Source organism: Hevea brasiliensis, chromosome 9, assembly GCF_030052815.1.
Source record: "Hevea brasiliensis isolate MT/VB/25A 57/8 chromosome 9, ASM3005281v1, whole genome shotgun sequence".
In the NCBI taxonomy this organism is placed as follows: Eukaryota; Viridiplantae; Streptophyta; class Magnoliopsida; order Malpighiales; family Euphorbiaceae; genus Hevea; species Hevea brasiliensis.
This window is the reverse complement of record NC_079501.1, coordinates 14,647,422-14,666,911: the sequence shown is the minus strand read 5'-3', so window position 1 is coordinate 14,666,911 and position 19,490 is coordinate 14,647,422. Positions and strand designations below refer to the sequence as shown.

At 34.8% G+C, this 19,490-nt stretch overlaps 3 protein-coding genes across 16 annotated transcripts in view; 1 reads left to right on the top strand and 2 right to left on the bottom strand.

Annotated features, from left to right (window-relative positions):
* The first annotated feature begins 292 nt into the window (after positions 1–292).
* Positions 293–10,982, top strand: LOC110672840 (RNA polymerase I-specific transcription initiation factor rrn3). Of its 3 annotated transcripts, XM_021835746.2 has the most exons (16): positions 3,004–3,159; positions 3,231–3,382; positions 3,538–3,621; positions 3,710–3,781; positions 3,864–3,935; positions 4,021–4,281; positions 5,082–5,189; positions 5,272–5,394; positions 5,790–5,912; positions 6,010–6,078; positions 6,383–6,486; positions 7,867–7,950; positions 8,103–8,190; positions 9,327–9,446; positions 9,652–9,836; positions 10,364–10,982. In XM_021835746.2, exons 3-16 carry the CDS (start codon positions 3,574–3,576, stop codon positions 10,662–10,664), a joined length of 1,758 nt encoding a protein of 585 aa, XP_021691438.1. In that variant the 5' UTR covers positions 3,004–3,159; positions 3,231–3,382; positions 3,538–3,573; the 3' UTR covers positions 10,665–10,982. The 3 variants fall into 3 exon arrangements, with proteins under 3 accessions (XP_021691437.2, XP_058009034.1, XP_021691438.1); XM_021835745.2 differs by lacking the exons at positions 3,004–3,159; positions 3,231–3,382 and adding an exon at positions 293–663; XM_058153051.1 differs by having other exon boundaries at positions 3,002–3,382.
* Positions 10,983–11,169: 187 nt separating this feature from the next.
* LOC110672848 (AT-hook motif nuclear-localized protein 10) lies at positions 11,170–15,259 on the bottom strand. Of its 2 annotated transcripts, none has more exons than XM_058153062.1 (6): positions 14,903–15,259; positions 13,997–14,487; positions 13,369–13,415; positions 12,273–12,404; positions 11,865–12,023; positions 11,170–11,579 (listed from the first exon to the last, which is right to left on the bottom strand). In XM_058153062.1, the coding sequence occupies exons 2-6, from the start codon at positions 14,481–14,483 to the stop codon at positions 11,361–11,363; spliced, it is 1,044 nt and encodes a 347-aa protein (XP_058009045.1). In that variant the 5' UTR covers positions 14,484–14,487; positions 14,903–15,259; the 3' UTR covers positions 11,170–11,360. The 2 variants fall into 2 exon arrangements, with proteins under 2 accessions (XP_058009045.1, XP_058009046.1); XM_058153063.1 differs by having other exon boundaries at positions 13,997–14,476.
* A 130-nt stretch (positions 15,260–15,389) lies between these two features.
* The window catches only part of LOC110672839 (uncharacterized), a 34,105-nt gene continuing 30,004 nt past the window's right edge, over positions 15,390–19,490 (bottom strand). For all 11 annotated transcript variants that reach the window (XM_058153056.1, XM_021835743.2, XM_058153055.1 and 8 more), the window contains 4 exons: positions 17,043–17,180; positions 16,483–16,595; positions 15,846–15,985; positions 15,390–15,674 (listed from right to left, as the gene is read on the bottom strand). In XM_058153056.1, coding sequence (XP_058009039.1) covers positions 15,571–15,674; positions 15,846–15,985; positions 16,483–16,595; positions 17,043–17,180 — 495 coding nt within the window. In that variant the 3' untranslated portion in view covers positions 15,390–15,570. The remainder of the gene's footprint in view (positions 15,675–15,845; positions 15,986–16,482; positions 16,596–17,042; positions 17,181–19,490) is intronic.

Genomic DNA, 19,490 nt, shown 5'->3' with positions numbered 1-19,490 from the left:
ATTTATAAATTAAGATAAATATTTTTAAAATTTAATTTAAATACATTTTAATTAAGCATTTAAATTATTTAAAAATAAATTATAAAATAATTTTATTAAATAATTAATTATTTATTTTTAAATTAATTTATAAATTAAAAATATTATAATTTAAAAATTAAAAAAATATTTTTTTTATCAAATACAAATGTTTTAAATTTGAATATTTGATAGACACAAAGCCGAATTCTATAAATTAGAAACCAGATGGAGAATATGAAAAGAAAAGAGGGTCAAAATATAAATAGAAGAACTAGGTTACGAGGAATAAAATCGCTCGTTTGGCAATGCCTCCCTTTGCTTCTTCTTCGCAGCCGACAACAAATAAACCAAACAACAAAGTAGGAGGAGGAAGAGCCAGCCGCCCAACCCAATTTACGCCAATTCACTCGTCGACTCATCCACCGTTTCTTTTTCTCTCTCAGCACTTCTCCGACAACTTAGCGCACTAGCTCAGTTCATTGATAGTGGACAACCCAATAGAAGAACAGAGAGTTAAGGAGCCTTAGCCATATGGGTGTAGAATTGGCCCATAACGGAGAGTGTCACGAAATGGAGGATGTTAATTTCAGTGATTCTGAGCTGGTTTATCATGTCAGAGATGCTCTTATCTCTGTCCAAACGGTAAGCATTCTGGTCGTTTGCACACCTTGTGTATGAATTGTTGAATTTATACATTAATGTTAGGGCAGATAGATGGACCACTCAGCCACAGGTGCTTGTGGTTTGAAGAAGGTATTTAACAAAAATTTATTTTTTACCCTGGTTGCAGCTCCATAGTAGTGATTAAGTATAACGATAACTGGGTTTGGTATCGATTTGTTTGGGGAGAACCTGTTGATCCGAATTACAGTAATAATTGCTTTCTGGTTTACACACTCTATGCATGTATGTGTATGCAATTGATTATCTAAGCACCTGTTCTGTAGCATTGTGACCCTCTCATTGCCCAACTTTGATTATGAGGTTGTATACACTACTCTGCCACAAGGACATATAATGATTGTCCTGTGAATGTTCTTTATATTTTCATCACGTTTAGATGTTTGATACTTGAAATTTTGGTTGTAGAGTATCTCTTTTGGGGTTTGCGAGCAAGGTTATTCACTTGTGTATGTCCAATTTCATATGCTTGGATTTAGATTTTTTTTTTTTCCCCTTGATGGTAAAATTGTGCTAGTCTATAATATCTCATTTGCTTCCAACCTTTACTTTTCAGAAGTTTCAACTTTTTAAATGAGTAGTTTCAAACCTTCACAATATCCCTTTTTGAGTTTTATTTGAGCCTGCTGCAGGTTTCTGGAAAATTTTCTGGTTTTACCTGGCTTTTCTGGTTCATAACTTCAAAAGCTTTTTTCCCGGTGTTTTCCGCACTGTGGTTGCCTGGTGGTTTGGTTTGATGCGTCAAACCAAACCAACCTGGCTCCTTCAGGTTGGATTGGTCCATTTTTCTTAGGTCTTCTTGCAGCCGGTGGCCCAGTTTTTTACTACCATGCCATCACAGGTATCATATCAAGAAAGGTGAGGGCATACTTGGTGAGTTGCTTCTTGGAAAAGCCTATCTCTTATGATCCCCCAAGATCTGTATCAAATCTAAAAGGCTCTTCCAGGGCTAAATTATTGGGCTGTTTGAGTGTCTCTTGTTCAAATATTTTAGAATTTTAATAAAATTGGCAGTTGGTAGGTTGAAAAGTGAGATATTGCATATATGATGACCTGATGGAGGATTAAATTTTATTTAGCTTTGTAGGGTTGTCTGGTGGTGTTCATTCTTTTTAATTTAGAATTTAAATGTGAGTATCTACTTGATTTCTCTACTTTCTGGGTTTGTCCATCAATTTTTCTGTCAGCTCCTGTTCACTGTGTGATCTTTTAGTTCTCTATGGCACTTTTGTTTCTTGAGCTCCTTAGATAATTGAGCGGAGAAGTAGTTCTTGGGTTGACCAATTTATTTGTTCACACTTTGAGTATGACTCTTCAACTCCCAAAACCAAACTAACTGATATTTCTTCATTTTGGCTTTGTTTTGTTCTTTCTTTAAGAATGTTCAGTTCTAGTTCTGAAATGTAGAGAACCATTGAAGGTTGGTTTGGTTTTGGATGAACTTTGTCCTTAATCCAAACCAACCTATGAACACACAAGTGTTATCAAGGCAAAAGGCGACAGGGGACTTTATGGCCTTAGGCGAGATGCGAGAGCCGAGAGGCGAGGCGAGGCCTTTTCGAAACAAGGCGCCATAGTCTAAATTGCCTGAATTATATATGTGTGCGTGCGTGTGTGTGTGTGTGTACTTCTAACATATTAACAAATTGAACAATAAATTAACTACTTAACAAGAGTATCAAGTTAAAGAACAAGAATAACAACAAATTAACAAATTAACAATACCTATAAAAGTTAAACAACTAATTAACAAGAATATCAAATTAAATTAACAAAAATATGAACAAATTAACAAAGTGAAAGTAAACAAATTAACAATAAATTAACAAATTAACAACACTCATATAAATTAAACAACTAATCAATTAGAATATCAAGTTAAAGTAACAAGAATAACAACAAATTAATAAGTTAACAAAGTTAAAGTAAAAAAATTAACAATAAATTAACAAATTAACAATACCCATATAATTTAAACAACAAATTACCAACTAATTAACAAATTAACAATAAAATATTAAGAATAAAAAGAAAAAAGTAAACGAATTAACAATTAAAATAAAAAATAAAAAAAAAACTGAACAAAATAGAAAATTAACAAGAATACTGCAAACCCAATGCCCATACAGCAAAATTAGATAAGGAGGAGGAGAGGAAAAGGGAAAAAAAAGGGTACGCAAAGCATACTGCAACACAGAATAGGGAAGAAGAAGAAGAAGAAGAAGAAGAAGAAGAAGAAGAATGCCCATACAGCAACATTAGAGTAGAGGAAAAGGGGAAAAAAAAGGTTTTCTAGGTCGCAGCAGCAGCAAGGAATCAGGGAAGAAGAAGAAGAAGAAAAAGAAGAATGAAAGAGAGAGAGAGAGAGAGAGAGAGAGAGAGAGATACCTGAAAGTGCTGCTGAGTGCCACAGTAGAGATTTGAGGGTGCCGATCTTCCTTTCTTTTGAGGACTGAGGTAGGTGGCTTAGGGAATTTTCTTTTATTTGGCTTTAAATAATTAAAAAAAAAATTACCGTTGCATTACAGGGGAGTCGCATCAGGGGGCCTCTCGCCTCTCTGCTCAGAGGCGCTCGCCTCTTTGAAGGGAACCCAAGCGGCGTCAGGCGAGGCTTGAGAGTGGTGCCTCACCAGGGCGCCTCGAGCGCCTTTCACAACACTGGAACACACCAGTCGCAGAAGTTAGTTTTTCAAGCTAGTCGTCTTGAAAGGAACTATTGACTTAGACTTGTTTAATTTCTGGATCAATTCATCTATTGAATTATGTGTATTGTTGGCCTTTTCATAATTACATCCACTTTATTAATTAATATAATGCTGACTTTGGCTGGATTAGGGAGATAGTGACAGTTATCACCAGCTTGTTGGTGTCATGCATCATTCAGAACGACTTGCCCCTGATGAGGTGGCCCTTCTTGTGGTATGTATGTTACTTTGATGTTGTACCTGTTCTATTAATAGCTATCTTATTGTTTTTGGTTATGATTTTCTTTGTATTCACTTAACAGACAAGTCTAAAGGCGCTATCTGGGGCAGTTTCTTATATTGACAATGTTCACCATGATTCTCTTCTTAATTCTGTGAGTTGGTGTAATTTCAATTAGCTCTTAAATTTAATGCATTAAAATTATTTGTATATTTTCATAATGAACTATCTATCAGATATTTGGAATGAGCTTGTGGAAATATGGACCTGATGTGATGGATGCTTTGCTTGAGCTGATTATTGCCTTGGTATGTAGTTTAGTGATTCATATCTGCTGTATTTTCTATAATACGAGTTATTTGTTGTTTATTTTTAATGTTTATTATTCTAAAGGCTGCTTCAAATGGAAAGTATGTTGATTCATGCTTGGATATGCTCGTAAGCAATTTCATGCCACCAATGTATTTAGTAAATACGCTAAAGCAGCCACGTGGTCTGGCAAAAAAGGAACAAGTTCTTTCCCGGGTGCATACAGCTCTGGAAGGTATTGTTGACTTGATACCTATGGCAGCCTCTAGATTATCATCAGTAGTTGTACACAGGATGCCAACAACCTTTAAGAAGGATCTTCAGAAGGATCATCTAATGTATCGAGTGAGTTTGGTTTACTCTTTTGAATGATGTGTCTACAGTTATCATTAGATTAGATTTATAATTTGGTACTGCATTCCTTGTCATTTTAGAATTTCCTGGTTAGAGAATTATTAGTAAAGACATGCATATATTATTTGCAGTTGAAGATCCCTTTGTCCCTTCTGTGACTGTTCAATTATTCGTTTGGCCATTTGCATGAAAAATGCTAGTATCTGATGTCTGTGTATTCCATTTCATATATTAATCATTTTCCTCTACGTTATTTGGTATTGTCTATTCATTTTGAAGTTATTGTTATCATGAACTTAATGTTCATCAGATTACTTGTATGCAGTAAAATGATTTTAATTGAAATTTATATTGACTCTTATACGGACCATTAGAATGCTAGTCAATCTATTTTCTGTGGCTATTTATGAGCAACTCCGATTCATATTAGTTTCATTGTTTCCCAACAAATTTATACACTATTCTTGACACTTGGTCACAACATAAAGCCTCTCAATGTGCATTATTGTTGATACAGGATACTGTTTCATCATTTCTCTTGTTAATTTTAGCTTGAGGTTGGGTAAAGTAAACCTCTCTGTGCCATTGCAAGTTATAGTTAAGCTCTGCTTTCCTTTCTATTATTTAATTCAGTGTGCTGGTGCTGCTGCTGCATTTCCCATATATAGGTCATCCATGAATGGGTCAACATTGATGCTTTTATGATTTGCTTCCTCAGAAATATTTCCTACTATCGATTACAAGTTTTTCTAGATCATCTAATATGGAGACTCATTTACTTGCTTTGGTAGACTGAGGTCTATGTGGAGAACATTTTAAGATTAGAGAGTGGTGCAATCAGAGAATTTGTTGGAAGCAGGATGCTTATGGCAGTGGTTGATATGCTGATCGAGCTGGATGTAAGTGGATCTAATAAATATACTATTGAACAAATGCCTTTCTTTTTTTTTTTTTTTTCAAATGAAATTTCTACATTTATAGGTGGCTATTGGTTGGGATGACATTTTACAAGATGACTCTTGTAAAGGAATTTTTGCAATTGAGCTAGAAGATGCAGATGAGGTTGCTGCTGATGATGATAATGATGAAAATGATTATGCCGAGGTATGATTTGCAAATTTCATAATGGGTCTAAATCTGTTTCTTGCATCCAAATTTCTGAATCAGAAAAAAATAGGTGGGAGGAATGTACCTCCCAACTGCACCTCTGGCAAACCCTGTCTATTGTAGTCCAGAAAACTGAATGCTAATATCTAACATACATAAAGCTTTTAGCGTATGAAATAGATTTTTAGAGTGCAAGGGGAACTGAGGATGTAACTTATAAATCAATCTTAACAAGCTTTTAGCGTACTGCAGTACTGTGCTTGTTTGCAAGTGCATGCTGTTTTTCATGTTTGTGCAATTTGTGTTTCTCAAGTTCTTAATTGTTTTTCCCTTGTTTTATGAATTTGTTTGTAAAAAAAAAAAAAAAAACTAATGCAGAGTTCTTTTTACAGCTTCCAAGAACTTTAAATCGTAAGAGTTTAGGTAAAAACATTGTTGCTGATCTATTAGATAGCTTGATGGTGCAAACTTTTGAGCATCTTGAATCGTGTGCAAGAAATAAGCGTTTGGGTGAGGTATTTTGTGAAGTAATCTTTGTTCAAAATTTCTATCATCTTTATGTTGTAGGCTTGTGACTTCTTATTCAATTGATCAATTATTTTTATATTGTAGGTGTTTGAAACTCTTTTGGATTCATTCATGCTAACTATCCTAAACACATACAAGTCAAAGTTTGCTCAGGTAATTCCTTTGTCTCTCTTATCTGTAAATGAAATGGAGCCATTGAAAAGGGAATTCTTAGTGCACAAGACTGTACTCTTTGTGAGGGTGGAGGGAGGATCATCTATTGTATGTAGCCTTCTGGTAACATGACAGTAGCCTGATCATATTGCTTAGGCTCAATGAATATATATTAAAACTAAAAAAAATGTATCATGTGTTTTCATTTGAAGAAGAGTTATATCTAACATCTTTTTAAAATTTCCTAGTATGATGCGTTGCCCAACTTTCTCCTTATTTAAGTCGTTACTACCTTTTTTTGCAGTTTGTAATGTTCTATGCCTGTGCACTGGATCCTGAAAAATGTGGCGTGAAATTTGCCAACACGCTTGTAGATAGGTTTGTTTGCAGTGACAACGCAGTTACCAGGTAATATGATTTTGGATATTAATAAGGATGGAACCTTTTCCACAATCAAATTGGGTAAATAATAATATACAGCTTTATTAATATTATTTAAATAATTAGATGAAAATAACTCATTTTATTGTTTCATTTTCACTCAACATTATGTTCTCTCTGTGCTTTTCAACCTCATCAGCTGCTGATGTTTCTCTGTCTTTCAATTTCTATAATCAGTGTTCCAATAGAAATACGAAGAATGAATATTACAAAAATGATCAATAAATAAGTTCATCAAATCTTTTATTCGTTTGTGGACTTCTATATCTCAGTTGGGTATGGGCCAAATTGCTGCATCTTTTCTTCATTTCTTTAGCGTCGTTTTAGCATTTGAATTGCCATAACAAGTTTCTTGAGATTTTTTCTCCTAATCAATTTTAGGTGAGAGATGTGGAGCTAGAATTTGAATCCAAGACTGAAATTTTCTTTTATTATCTTTTATTCTTTTTTCGAAATGAAAGGTCGGTGGTGAAAAGTATGTATCTAAATTGGAACAGCATCAGGTGCATTAAAGTTGAAAGCTGAGTTTTGAGATTGATTTCTATAATTTGAGATTAGGTTTTATCTAGAAAAGTAGTTTCATGTAGGAGTGAGCATTTGGTTCAAACCGAATCAAATCATAAAAACTGAATTACCTATTTTAGAAACCGAACCGAACAGAAATGGATGAAAAACTGAATAGAACCGAACCGCTCTATTTAGGTTTGGTTTGGTTCAAACCGATCGGTTTTGATTTTTTATTATTTTTTAATTTAGACTTAATTTTCAAATTATTTGATCTGATTTTGACATTAATTTGAACCTAATAACCATTAATCAATAAAATTAAACAATTTATATATATAAAATTACATATAATTCATAAATTTTTCATAAAAATAAATCAATTCAAAAATCAATAAATCTATTCGGTTCGGTTCGGTTTAACTGATTTTTTTCTCTTCAAAACCGAACCGAACAGAAATAACCGAAATTTTTATAATATAAAACCGAACTGAACTTAATTACCGAATTAAGGCGGTTCGGTTCAGTTTATTTGGTTTGAACCGAATAATGCTCACCCCTAGTTTCATGGCAGTTTTAACGGTAAAAATTGTGGGGGACAAATGGAGTCTTATGATAGAAGGGTAAAGAATGATGTGCATTTTTATTGAATCAATAATAATATCGATATTTCGTATTTAGTCATTTTGGTTATGGAAATAGCTCTACCATATTAACAATTGCTATTATTTAGCTGTGGTTGTTCGTTCATGATTTCAAGAGCATTTCACGAGTGACACCTTTATTCTCTATTTATTATGCTAAGTTATGTTTCTTTGATATTTTTTTCCATTTTTTATGCAGAATGAGTGCTGTGGCTTATCTTGCTAGTTATTTGGCTCGTGCAAAGTTTCTGTCTGCTGCTTTTGTTGCTAGCACATTGAAAAGGTTCTGAAGAATATTTTTATTTCTTCTGTTATTTGTTTTGAATATCAACTTGTAACTGGGGCTGGATGCTGTTGCACCAATTTGATATATTAGAAAGAAAAATTGATGAGGATCCCATTTAATGTGGATTAAATTGTTGTATGATGTTTCAGGCTGGTGGACTGGTGTTTGGAATATTGTGAAACCCAGAATGGTGAAATGAACCCGAAAGCACATCGAGTTTTCTATTCTGGATGCCAGGTATCTTCGTTAGTATTAATTTGTCTGGCATAATCATTTAATTTTTTATGGTACCACAAGGACTAAGGAGCATGGATGCTTTTTGTTCTGAAAATGAACTTTGGACATTCATTCTTGTAGATATGTTTTTTCCTCACTATTTTGTGTATTTAGTATTTACAATATTTTTGTACCTCTGGATATGAAAGGGATAACTTAAAGGAATACTTTGGGTATTGCTATGCCTTTCATCACAATTATTTACATATCCGCTACCACTGTCACTACTGCTACTGCTCACGATACTTTGCATTGGTACTATTGTAATGACCACAATCTAATGTTGCCAAGAGCAGTGGGACTGCCATCAAATTGTTGTTGGGACTGCCAAGTGCCAACACCTTATTACTATGTTTGGCCACTGCTACTACCTCTCTGTATGCTGCTGACACAGCCTCTTCCTGTCTTCATTCATTGCCATCAGTAACTTGCTAACTTACATCTCTACTATCTTTTACATTGACATGACCTGTGCAACTACTGCATTGATGTTGCAGCCTTCATCTTCTTTGTGGTTGCAATTTGCAAACCATCACATTGAATTGTTTAAAAATGAAATATTTTTTCATTGATTCTTCCCCTCCACACCCCCCCCCCCCAAAAAAAAAAAAAAAACATTGTACTTTTTTTCCTGATCTACAGAAGAGGAGATAGAGACATTTTATGTAGTTAGTTTTAGGTTTTTTCCCTACATTTTCCTTGGCCCCAGAATTATCAGGCTCTGGTATTTTTTCAGGGACATGGACATGCACCGCTTATCTATTTGTAATTATTGTGGTGAACATCATGTGTGATGTAATTCAATGGTTACTTGTTTAGTTTCTAATATGCCTTATCCTGGCAGATATTTTCTCTGAAATAATAATTGTTTGTAATAGTGTTTAGTGCAATAGTGCTACATGTTTATTTGCATTGCCTCCTTTGCTTTTGGCCAACATTTTCTGCTGGTGGTACTAAATACATGATGCCCTCATAATATGTTGTATGTATGCTAATTTGACGTTCCTAACTCTCATACAGTTGGTTGTACATGTACTCTTTAAAATTCTAGCATAGTTGCAAAACTGGTTTCTTGATGGTTAAATTCTGTACCACAGGCCATAATGTATGTTCTCTGCTTTCGAATGAGGTCTCTTATGGATGTTCCTAGGCTCAAATCTCAGCTTCTGGTCATGCCTCTAGGGCCAGTCTTGAAACATAAATTGGATCCTCTTAAGGTGAGATTCTTTTGCAGTGTGGTTTCCAATTTTAGGAATTGAAAAAGAGAAGGGGTGTGCGGGTAAAAGATGGGGAAAGAAATGCTTAAACAAATCTGGAATATTTGTTACTTTCTTTGTTGGTCTCAACATGGAAGAATATGGTTTTATTATTATTATTATTATTATTATTATTATTATTATTATTTAATTTTTTGGTGAACAGGTATGCCTGCCATCCATAGTAGAAGAGTTTCTCAAACAGGCAAAAGCTGCTTATTTGCTCACCACATCTGAAACATTCATTTTTGAAGATTTGTTGGAATCGGATTTCTCTAGGGACTTTGGTGGACTGGAGAGACTGGACATGTTCTTCCCATTTGACCCATGTTTGCTGAAAAAATGTGACAGGTTTGCATTCTTAGCTTTGGCATGAACTTTTCTTCTCTCTCTCTCTCTCTGTCTCTCTCATGTTGGTTAGGGGGAGGGAGAGGGGAGTGGATGCATTTTTTGCTTGTTGATTTGAAAATAATGTCACATTCAATCTTGAGTTGCTTAGAGAAAGAATGAAATTGTTAATTTGTATTGGTTTTCTGGTTCCCCAAACGGTAAATTTACATTGGTTACTGAATTCCAAAATTGTGTATGATGTAGAATAAGAAAATTTTGTGTGAGGTAAAGCTAGTGAGAGGATGTAGAGTTCAATTATTCATGGTCTAGCATTTTTTGGCATTGATTTCACCATGCAGAACCATCCAGTCGAATTTTTCAAATCAAACCTTGTATATCCATGCAACTAATGAATTAGATCTTCATTATTTTGGACCGGTAATATAAATGTAGCTGCGATTAGCTGTTTTGTTAAGCATGATGATGTTGCTGATTTTGAGTATTTTGCTGATGATACAATCATTTTTCCCCCTTGATAAATCTGTTAGAGGTTATATCCGCCCAAATTTTGTGTACTGGAAGCATGTCAGAACTACTTATGGTAGTGATGAGGAAGATAGCAGCGATGAAGATATTACAGAAGATTTTGTTGTAGTTAATGGGGAGAGTTTTATGGAAGAAGAGGGGGCAGGGAGTTTAGATGAGCAACATCTTGATCTTGATGAATTTGACTATGCAATGAACAAAATGTCTATCACACCCAAGAATGGCTTCACTTATAGATTTGGAGGGGAACAAATGCAAATGCCCTCGAGAATAAGACCCTCTACGACTCCGGAGTCTTTGTGATTTACAATTTTAGATGAGAAGACCCCATTCTTCATGCTAACAGTATTTTGCTGAGATGTTTCTGGGCTTGACAAGTCTGTGGTTGAGCTTCACTAGTAGATTCATTGTCTGGTATATTATTTCAAATTCTGCTTCCAAGCTGTTGTAAAATTAAAATTTGATTTTGGTAGTTTGCGAGTGATTACCGTTTAGGAATTTGAGATTTCTAACTTCTGTGAATCAAATTTCCTAACTACTTGACAAGTCAAATGTGTATATTACATTAACGTTCGACTGTTCCATAGAATATTAAAACATTCTCCTGATCTTTTTAGTTGATTTTCTCTCCATGTGCCTTTTTCTTGCCAATATTTGGAAAAAACTTATTTTTGAAGCAAAGTCAGACATACTGTAAGAAATGAGAATATAAATAAACGCAACTAGAAAGCTTTTTTTTTTTTTCCAAATAATGAAAAGCTTTGAAAAATTAATTTTTTTATTACAGATTATACATTATTTGGAAATATAAAGAAATTGAAAAATAATATATAAAATAAAACACTTGATTCTGTGCAAAAAGATGGCCTATCAAGTTCCAAGGGTACACGAATCATGATCTAGGTATCTCTATGTTAGAAGTTAACAACAGTTTCTGATTGTACCCAACCTGTATCAGCTATACATACAACGTTAGAATAATTTATAGCATGAGTTCATCTATTTCCATGGCACATTTGGCATGCCCTGTGGATTGCTGCTGCAGCCTCCAGTGCTCTGGTTAGGAGGGCTTACAGGCCCACCAGATGATTCACTAAAAGTTCCACGGGATGTGGGGCTTCCTGCTACTAATGCACCTAGAGCATACAAGGTTTCAGGTTGGTTAATCCCCAGACTTGATTCTTTCCAATCTTCTGAGATAAAACTACCTACAATAACCTGTAAACAGAACCAAACACTAATGCATCAACCCTACAAAGTCTATAAATGGTAGCAAGGGCAGGAAGAATACATATAACAGTGGAGAGGGTCAATCAAAATACTGAGAAAAAAGGCAAAGGGAAGAAATAAAAAGGATCAATTTCCATTTAATAATTAGTTAGCAATGTAAAATCATATGGAGAAATCCCAAAACTCTGTGCTTGTGCAATCTCTATATGACAAACTGATAGTCCCGGTTACATGCAGCACAAAAGAAATAATGAGGACCAGAAGATAAAGAACCTGAACAGAAGATGCTGCTATGAGGAGCCCTGCCACTCCACCAAGAACACGACCATCAGGCCCAGCTAGTAAAACACTTAAACAACCTGTTCTGCTGCGCTGGCCACTATTCTCTGAAGGGAGAAATGAACCAGATAGTGACAAAATCTCAAATCGTCCCTGCATAAACAAATAATAGGAGGGTTGCATTATCAATAAAGAATATTTAAGAATGAAATTCCTCACACCTGTCTAAACAAAACATGAACTTTACGCTAATAAGGATTATCAATCCCTGTAAACTACATTGTCCTAGCCTCTTAGGTTAATACAAAAAAAATCAGCTACTGCAAGAGAAAATGGAGCAAATTTGTTTCCTGTGATTGTAAATGGATATACAACATAAAGCAATCAAAACTTTGAACACACCTCATATGATACGGCTCCACCTAATGTTGCAGCTTGATGAAGTGTTACATTAGATAAAGCACCATTTGCTGACAAAATGCAGACACCTCTGGGGCCATTTTGGGAGAATGACATTATTTTCAATAACACATCCTGAGAGGATAAATTTTAAAATCAAATATGATTTTTCCTGATAAAAGAAGAAATAATACTTGTAAAACATTCAAATTGCAAGAAAATAAATACATAAAAAAGATGCCCCTTATTTTGGGAGAACCCAAATGGCATTTTTTTTTAACTTGTTGCTTCAATTTGTATTAGCAAATGAGTTAAATACAATACAGGGGTGACTAGTAGCCATCTCAATTGCTGTGTCCAATTTGCACCAAAGAAAAAGAAATGGAATAGAAATTTACAAGTGCATAAACATGTCAAATAACACTGTCCACAAAAATGCTACACCATGCTTCAATAGCACTTGACTACAAATGCTACCATATGCAGTACTACTTGCATCTACACTTTCTGGTGACTCTTATTTTGCTTATCAGGCACATCACGTTTTAGGCTCATTGGCATCACCTTTCATCAAACAATATCTTACTCAACAAACAGAAGAAGAAGGGAACAATGAATCTTCCCTGTATTGAAGTATGAGTCACATGTACTTAATAATCCAGTAAAACAATCACATCAAGCTGCATTATAAAACATTCTGGTCAAACATACCAGCATTATTAAGTGTTGCGAGGAATTAAAATTTTAAGCCTCAAAACTTTGTATTACATGAGTATATGCTATCCAGAAGTACTTCATCAATGAAAATTTTAACTCTTTCCGAATTTGTCTTAATACAATATTCCATAATCAAGTTGCAGTAAATAAAGTAAAAAACTATTCTTCCCCCAGCAAAGGGAGAGAAATATTTTCCCTCTAGGAAAGTTAAATCAGTTAAATATGAGGCCCATCACTGTAATTAAGTTTTCTAACAATCATGTAATGCATTACAAAAAAAAAAAAAAACAGTTAAACAGTATAAATTTTGATATAAATATATACTGTTGATTTTTTTTTTCTTTTTTTACGAAGAGAGAAATTTAGTGATAATAAAGACCACCTCTCCAGCCTTCACCGTTATAACATGTGCAAATCCAACTCCTGATCCTGGAGAGAAATATCATGAAAAAATCATCAACTAAAAATAAATTCCACCTTTTGTGCTTGTTTGTTCAATCATGTGTACATGACCTAATTTAAACTACTAATTCTGCATCACATTAAAATGTAAAAGGGAAAAAAAAAATCCCCTCTAACCACTCAGATTTCAAAACTGGTTTAATTGTCTTTCTCAGTTTGTTATTAAATAATTTCATTTATAACTTATATTTTATATTAAAACAAATAATTCAACAGAAAACATGGAATTCCTTTTTCTTTCTTTCGTTTTTCTATCCCCTTTTCAAAAACAAATATATTCTCTACAAAGCAGTCAAGGCTGAAAAGTAACATAAGAAAAAAAAAAAAGGAGGGCGGGAACGGGGGAGAACTGGCATGTAACAAAGGGCAAAAATGTCATTTGGGCAACGAGCATAGTGGAATCTAACAAATTCAATAATATATATATCAAAACCAAATTCCTCTGCTTCCAAAAACAAGAAAAAAAAAAAAAAACCTTCAAAGGAAGATAACCAGTAACATCATACAATAGAAACCAGGCAATTGATCAATTAAACAAACAAACATACCAAGAGTGGCAAGTTGGTTTTTGCGGCCCGAACCAGGAGGTCTGCCTCTTGCTTTCTTTGCAGTGGATGATGGCGAAGGAGGAGACTGGAATCCAGAATGTTGAAGAAGAGGAGACTGGTGGGGTTCATGGTGCTGGTGGTGGTGGGACAGCGGAGATGTGAGGTTGAGGCTGACATTACCATGGGGTGGAGAGTATTTCCTTGGCCGCCCGCGTTTCCTCTTCATTGGCTCCGCAGTATTCATGTTAAGTCCATCAACAATGACACCGACGCCGATCCCGCCACAACCCATTAGCATCATCTCATGGTGGTGCGGTGGGATTGATTGAAGATGATGAAGTGTATCATCGGTAGTAATAGGCATGATGGGCTGGTAAACTGGAGTAGCCTCATCTGCTCTGAATGCCAAGTTCATATTTGATGATGGGGTTATGGTTGGGCTCTGATTCCTTTCACCGCCTCCTCCGTACGAATCTCTTCCTGACATTTTTCTTGGATCCCAATCATCATCTACTTAATCAGTGTATACTTCTAAAACCCTAACAAATCGACCCCTACTTTCTTTAAAACCTCATTTCCAATTTTCAATCCAAATTTCCATTCTATTGGGTGTTTCTCGAAACCGATTCAAAAGCTCAAATCTTAACTTTCTGCAATTGTTTCCAAATCCCAGACATTTTTCTGATAAAATTTTCTGAAAATTTTTAAACCGACCTCATTTATTTTTGTTAAATTCCGCTGTGAAATTAAAGTTCCCAAATTTCTGATAAGACTTTTTTATTTGATTATTGAATATAAAATAGAGCAATAATTTTTTATTCAAAAAAAAAAATCTTTTCTGTTTTTCGATAATCTTCAAAAATTAAAAGAATAAGAAAATCAATTCCATAAAAGAAAAATGCTTACCAAAAGGAAAATGGATTTTGTAGATGAACAAGGTCGATGCAAGCTTCGAAGCGCCAAGGAAAAATAACTAAGAAATTAGGGTTTTCGTAATTTTTTTTTATTTTTAATTTTCTTTTTTTTTTTCCGGCTTTATTTTTATTTTCGTTTTTAAAAAGGAGGCTGATTAACAATGTCCAGCAAATACCGAAGCGGTCTCACGCCACGCTCCAATACTGTTAAAACTCCCCAAGAACTGAAAATTGGAGAATCAACCAATGTCAAGTAAAAAATGGGTTGTTCCTTTACTTTGTTTTCTATGGTTAACTTTTTATTTGCTGTGTTTTTACTTTTGTTTTTCTTTTCCATCGTACATTAGAACTTTATCATTTCATTAGTTACTAACAAAAGTAAAATTCATTTTATAGAAAATAAAGTTACCACAAAAAATTGTTTCAATAAAAATGTTACAAAAGATTTTAAAATAGCAAACAGGAGCAGGAGCAAGTGGTGATAAAACAATTCCATTCTTATTCAAGCTTCAAAATTCCACATCAAATTTCAGACTGCTCAAATATTCTGGTTTATATACATATTCCACACCGCCCTAAACCACACGGCCTAGAATCTGCAAAATTGTTAAACATTTCATATCGAAGCAAACTACTTTTAGAGCTATTGGAGTACCCTATCTACAACATAGCCTTCTTACAACCCTTAGCAAGTCCCTTTCTGCTCCTCTTTAAACCTTGCTTGCCATCCTTCCCAGTTAGTTCTGAATTGTTGTCGTCATCACCTACAAGCCAAATCAATAGAGAGAAATATTAAGGTTTGAGACATTTGAATTGATAGTAACCAGGTTCATTCATCAACAAACAAATATAGAACACCAATTGTGTTAAAAACACCAACTTAATTTTGGCTCAGCACACCCTGCCAAGGATGAAATAGAACTCTGATGGATTACCTTCTGATGTGTGTGCTGCATCATCTTCAACATCTCCACGACCATATCCAGACCTTTTCGCACTCACTGTAATCACGCCACATTCAACCTTTTGCTCAGGGGATTCACACGATCGCTCGAAAGGTTCCATATAACAAAACCTGACAAGGTAAGTACAATATCAAACTATGTTTGCACATATCTTAAAGAATGCAAGCAATTCTTCTCATAACATGCAACTGTGTGAAAAAAGGCTGGCATGCCCTAGTTCATGAATGACGAAATAACCAAAAAGGCCACAAGAAGCTTAACACCTGGAAGCACATTTTGCGGCTAATTTAATGAAACACTCCAAGAAAGTTCAGCAAGATGTTGAACAATCCCATCCATATAGTTTCTGTAAGCCCAGTAGATATATCAAAACCCATTCTAAAATGGATCAAGACGCAACATGTCACCACAGAAAATATTACAAATTACAAAAAAAAAAAAGGTGGCAAAAAACTTCCATTACAAGTACTTAATTTTGGAATAAATTTTCCAGTATGAGCATGTGATAGAGAAAACTAGATCATAAAACAGATGTAAAAAAGGGCACAAAAGATGTAGTAGCACGTGAAGGAAAGACAACATGATACCCAAATAAACAGATGAATACCATTCTAGAGGTAAATTCTTGCTGTCAAATCCATAACTCAGCATCCTCCACTTTCTACACTTATCACACTGAACCCATTCATGATCAGGCTTGCACAGGACGCCACCCTTTTTCTGGAACAGTAAAGAATTATATCAATAGAATAAATGTAAGTAGACTGAAAAACCTTAAAAAAAAAAAAAGAAAGGAATTCATTAAAGATTTGTTATGTACAAAGAGTTAAGCAACTTAATTGGGGCCAGCACATAGGAAAGGAAAAACTCCAGCATTCAATTAAACTTCAAATGTGTTGTTCTTTTATTCTAAAAACATATGTCAACTGTAGTCATTGCTAAAATGGAGCAAACACTAAATTTTATTTCTTGTCAAGCTATTATTTATTATTTCCAAGTAGGTGGCAGCCATTTCAGATGACTGTAAAGTAGTTTTCAGTTTTTCTTTAGTTTGGGTCCTTAGTCATTAACCTAAACAATATTAAAACAAACACACACTTGAAATGAAAACAGAAAATCGATGTGTCAAAACAGAAATGAAAATTTCCCCAGCAAAAAATAGTTTACCAGCTGCACTCTATCAAAATTCTTATCCCAATATTCATCAGCCTTCTTCCCCAGCCACTCCTCTAGTTGTGCATATGATTCACAATCCTGAAAACCTTGTTTGTTACTATGCACCCAAACACGACCATTCTCATCATCCTATGGAAAAAAAGGGTGGCATCAGATTCTTTATTAGTTTAAAATATATAGCAAATGCAAGTCAGGGTATAAATGCCCAGAAACCCAGGACTAAACCAGAATTCAAGTAGCAGTCATACCTGTTTATTTCTTATGAACCAATAAAAGCAAATTACCAACCAAAACATAAACTCTGACGCTTTGTTCATGCAACAAGAAGTCAAGAAGTGGCAAAAGCAACCAAGTCACATTTTAATGATACCAAGTCTCGTCTTCCTCAGAAATTTCATCAGATCGAAGAGTACTTGAGCTTATCTTTTGGTAAATGGTAAATCTAATAATACAATCTAAACAAATAATGGAAGTTCCTAAATGTTCAGTGGACCAAAACAAAAGAGTAAAAGCAGCCTTGTAAACAGTAATCAAAGGTGCAAAGGGGCAGTGGTGCCAAGAAACAGGCACACACACACTTCTCTAATTCTAAAAGGTGAGGTGCAAAAGAATAAAACAAGACAATTACACATTAATAGCACATAATATTTCAAATTCTAGGACTGGTATTTTCAAATCCAAAGGCCAACTGGCCAACGGCATATATAAAAGCCCTAACTATAGTCAAATGTGAAATTTAGCCCTTTATGATTTTTGTTCAATTGCATGCAAACTTATCATTGATTAATCAATTGCGCCCTCTTGAGAACAAAATCGTACATATGTTGTTGAGTAGACAAAAATATTTTTGTTTCATTTTTAAAACATCTTAATAAATAGCTTCTATCTCGCTTTTACTTTCTCCTATCTCCATCTTCTTCACCTTTCCACAAGCTTTATGTTGGAATATAACTTGTGGGAACAAGTCCACAAGGACAGTGTAGAAGGTAGAAGAAAATTAAAGGGCATATAAGTGTTGGCAAACCAAACCAATGGCTTGGGTTATTTGGTGATAGGGAGCCAAGTTTCAAACCCAATTCAACATGTACTCCTACCTAATTGATGATCCACACTCATGAGTTCATATTTATCAACATGGTGTCAGAGCAAGGCCATAGATCCGAGACCTGAAAGCATGGTGGCTGAGGCCAAGCGAGCCAAACCCATGAGCTGAGCTAATTGAGTCAGATTCAGGTAGATCCATGGGCTAGCTTAGAGAGTTAGACCTTGAGGGCAGAGCCAAGTGGATCTAGACCCAAGGTAGATGGGTCACCCTATGCAATAGCAAGTGACAAATGTGCCTGCCCTTGCGAGCTTGAGTTGAACCCAGTTATACTTAAGGGGGAGTGTTGGGATATGACTTGTGGGAACAATTCCCACATTGGCAGTCTACAAGAAAATTAAAGGGCATACAAATGTAGACACTAAACCAAACTGGCTTAGGTCATTTTGGTGATGGGGAGTCCAATTTCAGTGTATAGCCTGCCAGTTTGATGATTTACACACTCCTATGCTTGTAATTCTCAACAATTTACAACTTCTCCAAGTCTCATGACTAGAGAATATAGCTTCAACTACATGCATCCTCCATCATCAATCTCAGCTATAGCCACCTATCATAACAATTTTGGCTCAAAAGCTTTAGTAACCCTTTTTTACTCTGTACCAAAATTCTTTTCCTATCCCATCATTGAAAACCACAAGGAAACCAAAATTCAACTCAATTTCATTTTTATTTGTAGAAAGAGATGATTCTTCTTGATTTCAATTAATCTGTACATATATATATATATATATATATATATATATATAATTGATTCCTATAATTGTGTTCTACTAATTAGGAAGAAATCCTAAATAGGAATACAGAATATACAGAAAAATAATATAGTAATTAACTTTCCATAACACTCCCCCTCAAGTTGGAGTATAGATGTTAATCATGCCCAACTTGTTACAAATGTAATCAATCCTAGCTCCATTCAGAACTTTTGATAAAATATCTCCTAACTGCTCTCCAGTTTTGATGTGTCCTTTTGAGATGATCTGTTGTTGAATCTTTTCACGAACAAAGTGATAATTAATCTCAATATGTTTGGTCCGCTCATGAAACACCGGATTAGAAGCAATATATAGAGCAGCTTGATTATCACACAACAATTTCGCAGGCAGGAAGGTCTTAAAACCTGTCTCATCTAGTAATTGAAGTATCCACATTACCTCACATACTGATTGTGCCATGGCTCTCTGTATTCCGATTTAGCACTAGATCGAGAAACTACACTCTACTTCTTGCTTCTCCAAGACACCAAATTTCCTCCAACAAAAATGCAATCCTAGCTCCATTCAGAACTTTTGCGAAAATATCTCCTAACTGCTCTCCAGTTTTGATGTGTCCTG

What these genes read in the sequence shown, in the direction of transcription:
- LOC110672848 (XM_058153062.1), bottom strand. Translation starts at nt 14,483, where the DNA reads ATGTCAGGAAGAGATTCGTACGGAGGAGGCGGTGAAAGGAATCAGAGC. An exon ending in AAACCAACTTGCCACTCTTG is followed by an intron (nt 13,416 to 13,996) that starts GTATGTTTGTTT and finishes ATTTCTCTCCAG; the next exon opens with GATCAGGAGTTGGATTTGCA. An exon ending in TAACGGTGAAGGCTGGAGAG is followed by an intron (nt 12,405 to 13,368) that starts GTGGTCTTTATT and finishes TTATCCTCTCAG; the next exon opens with GATGTGTTATTGAAAATAAT.
- LOC110672840 (XM_021835745.2), top strand. Translation starts at nt 553, where the DNA reads ATGGGTGTAGAATTGGCCCATAACGGAGAGTGTCACGAAATGGAGGAT. An exon ending in TTGAGCTGATTATTGCCTTG is followed by an intron (nt 3,936 to 4,020) that starts GTATGTAGTTTA and finishes ATTATTCTAAAG; the next exon opens with GCTGCTTCAAATGGAAAGTA. An exon ending in ATGAAAATGATTATGCCGAG is followed by an intron (nt 5,395 to 5,789) that starts GTATGATTTGCA and finishes TTCTTTTTACAG; the next exon opens with CTTCCAAGAACTTTAAATCG.